The 5839-nt window shown below is 41.7% G+C and overlaps 1 protein-coding gene across 1 annotated transcript; it reads right to left on the minus strand.

Moving 5' to 3' along the window:
* Window positions 1–236: 236 nt before the first annotated feature.
* On the minus strand, window positions 237–2720 carry LOC111981796 (ferritin, middle subunit). The gene is made up of 4 exons (XM_024013241.3): window positions 2407–2720; window positions 1876–2022; window positions 977–1102; window positions 237–682 (listed from the first exon to the last, which is right to left on the minus strand). The coding sequence occupies exons 1-4, from the start codon at window positions 2506–2508 to the stop codon at window positions 527–529; spliced, it is 531 nt and encodes a 176-aa protein (XP_023869009.1). The 5' UTR covers window positions 2509–2720; the 3' UTR covers window positions 237–526.
* Between the last annotated feature and the right edge of the window lie 3119 nt (window positions 2721–5839).

The raw sequence follows: 5839 nt of genomic DNA on the forward strand, positions 1-5839 counted from the left end.
GAACAGAATATACATTGCACCATTACATTTTATGTAAAAGCCCATAAAGCTCATGTCAAACTTCTAATTAACCCTCAGTCGCTGTAGTAAGCCTAAAATTGTCAGTATTTATCATTTCTATGGAGAAATTAATGCACAGATGGTAGACTTTGGGCTCGTGACAATTGGACAAACATATATAAACGCAACATGTATCAGTCCCCATGTGTCATTCATACACAGTAACAAACAGTGAATCCAGCTCAAAAAAGGTTTTATTCTTCAGCTTGAAAAATGAGAAGTCACACCTAGTGAAGAGGATCCTTGTGTTTTAGGTATTGAAATGCTCAGTAAGACAACGCAACAGAATAGGACAAAATCAGAAACTCAATCATTTTACAATATACCTCCCCTCCAATAACAAATTTGTCAACATTACAGCTGTTATGCTCTCCCCTCCTTATAAATGCAAAGGCAGCAGAATAGAGCAGAAAGACCAGGAGTCCTGGACTGAGGCTGGAGGCCGTAGCCTGGGGATGGAAGTAGTTTAGCTCTGGCCTCCCAGGGTGTGCTTGTCAAACAGGTACTCTGCCATCTTGTTTTTGACAGCATCCATCTTGGTGAGGTTGGTGATGTGGTCTCCCAGCTTCTTAATGACCTCCACCTGCTCATTCAGGTAATGGGTCTCCAGGAAGTCACACAGCTAAAGAGGGAAAACACAGGTCAGACAAGAGAATGACTAGACTATTGTAGATACAGTAACACAAGAGTCTGGTGGTAATGGCATAAGGGCAGACAGACAACTCAATGAGGTGTTTGCAGATGTCTAACTCCTGCATTAGCTGCATTGTGTGTAGTGTTCATCTGTGGACTATTGTGTGCTTGTGAAGCAGGTCACAATCCTTTGTCATTAGAGCTACAACAACCCAATCAGCTTCTGAGACAGTACCTGTCTTCTATGTGATACATACATGTGATGTGCGGTTCCTCAACTTACATGGGGGTCAACCTTGTCAGAGGCAATCTTGTGCAAGTCCAGTAGGGCCTGGTTCACATTCTTCTCCAGCTGCAGAGCACACTGCATGGCCTCCAGCCCATTGCCCCACTCATCACGATCTGGCTTCTACAGACAGGCCAGAATGAAACAGGAGGGTTAGGGACAACTAGCAGATGTTTCTATGCATACCTACTAACAGTCACAGTTAGCCAGTATATCTGGCACATTAAGGGATCAAACAAACTGGAAACAATGAAACAAAAAGTAAAGATAGGGTCAATTTAACCACATATGCTTTAGTTTTATTAGCACATAGGGTGTGGCTCAGTCGGTAGAGCATGACGTTCGCAATGCCAATGGTTCCACTTCCTGCTGGGGCCAACTATACATAAAATGTATGCACATGGCCAAGTCAATATTGCCATGCAGCACAGAAAATGTGGTTTTAATTTATAATGTGGGCTTCGCCATCCCAGAAATATACATTTTAAAATAATAAAAATGACCCCCCCCCCCCCACTTAAACTTCCTTCGGAATAAAGAACGCTTAGGGCGTCCATCCAATGATTTCAAATCCCTGTACTCATAAGCCTACAGTTAGCAGTATGGCCACATCTTCAGCCGCCTTGCTCTAATACCAGGGCAGTCACTTACGGCACACCTCAAATGAAATCACTTAGCTTACCATTAATGACTACTCATTCAAAATAACTGTTTACGTCAGTATGTGTTAAGAGAACAAAAGAACATCTAGAACCTAAAGGGTTCTTCATTCGCCCTCTAGATGGACCATTTGTCCATGAAGAACCTCTTCAACTGAGAACTCTAGTCTATGTAGAATAAACCTTTTTTCTATTAGTCTACAATCTAAATGTGTTTTCCTATTGCTCAGGGCTCACCTTGATGTCCTGGAGTAGAACGCGTCCACCTCTCTTGTTCTGGAAAGAGAGTAGCTTGTCGGCGTGCTCGCGCTCCTCGTCGCTGTTCTCCTTGAAGAAATGCGCGAAGCCAGACAGAGCCACATCGTCACGGGAGAAATAGAAAGCCTGGGTGGATAAACAATACAGTGTGGTTAGAGAGAAAAAAACATCCCAAACATGACACATTCTGTTGTGGCAACTAAACTTGATAGACATGAATCAGTCTAGTCCGTAGTCTACTTGGTAACCTGCCAATTAACCTGTCGAGGAGTTGTTACGCGCTCTGTCCAAGGTAGGATAGATTCCCGGCTTCATTTGAAAGCTATATCTACCTGGAGGCTCTTAATAGCCAAGCAAAGTAAGACTCAATTATATACTTAACGGAGTTGAGATTCTTGGCTATTAATTTTCTAGGCCTACAGAAAATTCAGGTGAAAAAAAGCCATTTAAGCCCAGGCATTACAATATACATGTAGATCAACAAAACGGTAATCTTGGTAGACTCCTTACCATTGACGTGTAGGTGTAGGAGGCAAACATCTCCAAGTTGATCATCCGGTTGATGGCAGTTTCGCAATCGTGGTGATAGTTCTGGCGGATCTGAGACTCCATCTTGGCAGATTTTCTTTTATAGCTAAATGAATGTTACAAAAATAGAGTTTCTTAAACTATTTTGCTATTACAGTTCAAGTAAGTGTTATGTTATCCAATCCGGAATGTTCTATAATGCGGGARGAAGGCAGAGGAGTTCCGTTCAATCACTGTTGAAGCAAGAACTTCTTCATGCGTCTTCTCAGACTTGTGAACTGGAAGGTGCCTTGTTCGCTCTATTTATTGTTCCAAACGGAATGCGTCAGTGAAATCCACCCTCACAGAGCGTAGCCAATCACCTTTAGAATTTCAACAGAAACTAGGCGGTCATTTGATGACGATCCCACTCATACACATGACCTAAAGCGAAGATGATTTATTATATTGACAAGAGAGCCGAGTGACCAATCTAACAATGGAAATACATTTGCGCAACGATTGAAGACAGGCAAGATCAGGTGGGACCATTCTAGCCAATGAAAGTGCAGGTACGCGTGTGAACAACACACAGAACTAAACGTCGTTTTGCTCAAAGTTGCCGGAATGCCACGTGCATCCACATATATTAGTACATTTGTAAAGCTTAAACAATACGAAACTTCGATCAAAATCCTCAAGTAATTTGACACTCTTGTTATATACCTCCACACAAAAACGGGCTTATCTCACGCGGACAGATTTTGGGCGGAGTAAATGCTCTCGCCTCGACCTCTTCATCTTAATCTGTTTTAAAAAATGTACCTTGTTCTARGACATGCTTGGCATTCCTTTTTAAAGGATACGTTTGGGTGAGCATATAACGCGAACGTCTAGCATTCCAAAGGTTGCTTCAGTTCACAGACAACTTTAGCATTTTTGCTAATTAGCAACTTTGCAACTATTTACAACTTTTTAGTTACTTTGCCACTACTTAGCGTGTTAGCTAAACCTTCCCCTAACCGTAACCCTTTAACCTAACTCCTGACCTTAACCTTAGACCTAACCTTAACTCTTAACCCCTAGCCTAGCTAACTTTAGCCACCTAGCTAATATATTTCAAATTGCCACCCTTTGCCTTGATGACAGCTTTGCACACTCTTGGCATTCTCTCAACCAGCTTCACCTGGAATGCTTTTGCAACAGTCTTGAAGGAGTTCTCACATATGCTGAGCACTTATTGGCTGCTTTTCCTTCACTCTGCGGTCCGACTCATCCCAAACCATCTCAATTTTGTTGAGATCGGGGGATTGTAGAAGCCAGHTCATCTGATGCAGCACTCCATCACTCTCCTTCTTGGTAAAATAGCCCTTACACAGCCTGGAGGTGTGTTGGGTCATTGTCCTTTTMAAAAACAAATGATAGTCCCAGTAAGCCCAAACCAGATGGGATGGTGTATCGCTGCATAATGCTGTGGTAGCCGATCTGGTTAAGTGTTACCAGCACCCCCACAACATAACACCTCCTCCTCCATGCTTTACGGTGGGAAATACACATGCAGAGATCATCCGTTCACTCACAAAGATACGGCTGTTGGAACCAAAAATCTCCAATTTGGACTCCAGACCAAAGGACAAATTTCCACCGGTCCAATGTCCATTGCTCATGATTCTTGGCCCAAGCAAGTCTCTTATTATTATTGGTGTCTTTTAGTAGTGGTTTCTTTGCAACAATTCAACCATGAAGGCCTGATTCACACAGTCTCATCTGAACAGTTAATGTTGAGATGTGTCTGTTACTTGAACTCTGAAGCATTTACTTGGGCTGCAATTTTTGAGGCTGGTAACTCTAATGAACTCATCCTCTGCAGCAGAGGTAACTCTGGGTCTTCCATTCCTGTGGTGGTCCTCATGAGAGCCAGTTTCATCATAGCGCATGATGGTTTCTGTGACTACACTTGAAGAAACTCAAAGTTCTTGAAATTTTCCGGATTGACTGACCTTCATGTCTTAAAGTAATGATGGACTGTCATTTCTCTTTACTTATTTGAGCTGTTCTTACCATAATATGGACCTAGTGTTTTACCAAATAGGGCTATCTTCTGTATACCCCCCCTACCTCGTCACAACACAACTGATTGGTCAAAACTAATTAAGAAGGAAGGAAATTCCACAAATTAACTTTTAAGAAGACACACCTGTTAATTGAAATGCATTCCAGGTGACTACCTCATGAAGCTGGTTGAGAGAAAGCCAAGAGTGTGCAAAGCTGTCATCAAGGCAAAGGGTAGCTATTTGAAGAATCTCAAGTATAAAATATGCTTTTTTGGTTACTACATGATTCCATATGTGTTATTTCATAGTTTTGATGTCTTCACTATTATTCTACAATGTAGAAAATAGTAAAATTAAAGAAAAACCCTTGAATGAGTCTTAAACTTTTGACCGGTAGTGTATACATATTTTTTGTCTAATAAACACTACAAACAGGCTACCCGACCGCTCGGAGGCTTCCGCATGGTCCTAAAGCACACTGTTGCCTCGTTTTGTATCACATTCCAATGATAAAACTGGTGGGATGGACAAAAATGCATGTCCCCCTGTCCCCAGTGAAATTTGCACACCTGCTTATTCCTGTCATAACCTCCTGTTGGTTCTACTACAGTATGGACTGACTCAGGCTCTGCCCTGGCTGTATTTCTGCCTTGTCATTGTGACTCAGCATTCTGGAGTCTCAAGCAGAGACGGAAGAGGAAGCGAGACAGCCCACTCCTTCATTTTTTCCCTCAATGGAAGTCAACTAACTAAGCAGACCACTATCGCATTGTTGTCTGCTTAAGGAGCCACCTCCTTAAGCAGACAGTGGTAAACGGCCTGAGTGAACTATCTTCACTATCTTGGGCAAAGACCGGCTGATACCAGATTTGAAGAAAAGGAAAAACGGAAGGAGAGAACAGCAGGAACATATACTATACTATGCAACTTACATATACTGTGTAACTTACTAAGGCATTTGTAAACAAATAGCTGTTTCGGGTGAATTGAAGGGAAAATACAACAACTTTCCTGAAAATGTTGTCAATTTAGTCAATCAGAACTCAAATACCAATATTTTTCTATATTACTTTAAACTGTTGGTATAACTATAACAGTTCAGAATGTCACCACCAATGTCAAAACCCATTATTCTATTTGTTCCCTTCACCATGTTTGGGTAGTACATGGTCTTGAAATTACTAATTTCTTTATATATATTAGTATTTTCTCTCTCTTTATTGAGATATCAAGTTATAAATGAGAAGGGGGTGACAGAAAGGTAGAGGAATACAGATATGAAGGCGTAGGCAGGGTTTGAATCCATGCCGCAAAGGTCCACGTGTGGTCCAGAGTCAGCAGCATTACCACTAGACCAGACTATGGCACAAAATTAATAAGGT

The sequence above is a fragment of the Salvelinus sp. IW2-2015 genome, linkage group LG20 (genome assembly GCF_002910315.2).
Source record: "Salvelinus sp. IW2-2015 linkage group LG20, ASM291031v2, whole genome shotgun sequence".
NCBI lineage: Eukaryota > Metazoa > Chordata > Actinopteri > Salmoniformes > Salmonidae > Salvelinus > Salvelinus sp. IW2-2015.

Excerpts from the sequence above, each read along its gene's own strand:
- LOC111981796 (XM_024013241.3), bottom strand. The coding sequence starts at position 2,508 with ATGGAGTCTCAGATCCGCCAGAACTATCACCACGATTGCGAAACTGCC. Across the intron at positions 2,023-2,406 it reads CCTACACCTACACGTCAATG|GCTTTCTATTTCTCCCGTGA; the intron begins GTAAGGAGTCTA and ends TTATCCACCCAG. Across the intron at positions 1,103-1,875 it reads TTCTACTCCAGGACATCAAG|AAGCCAGATCGTGATGAGTG; the intron begins GTGAGCCCTGAG and ends GCCTGTCTGTAG.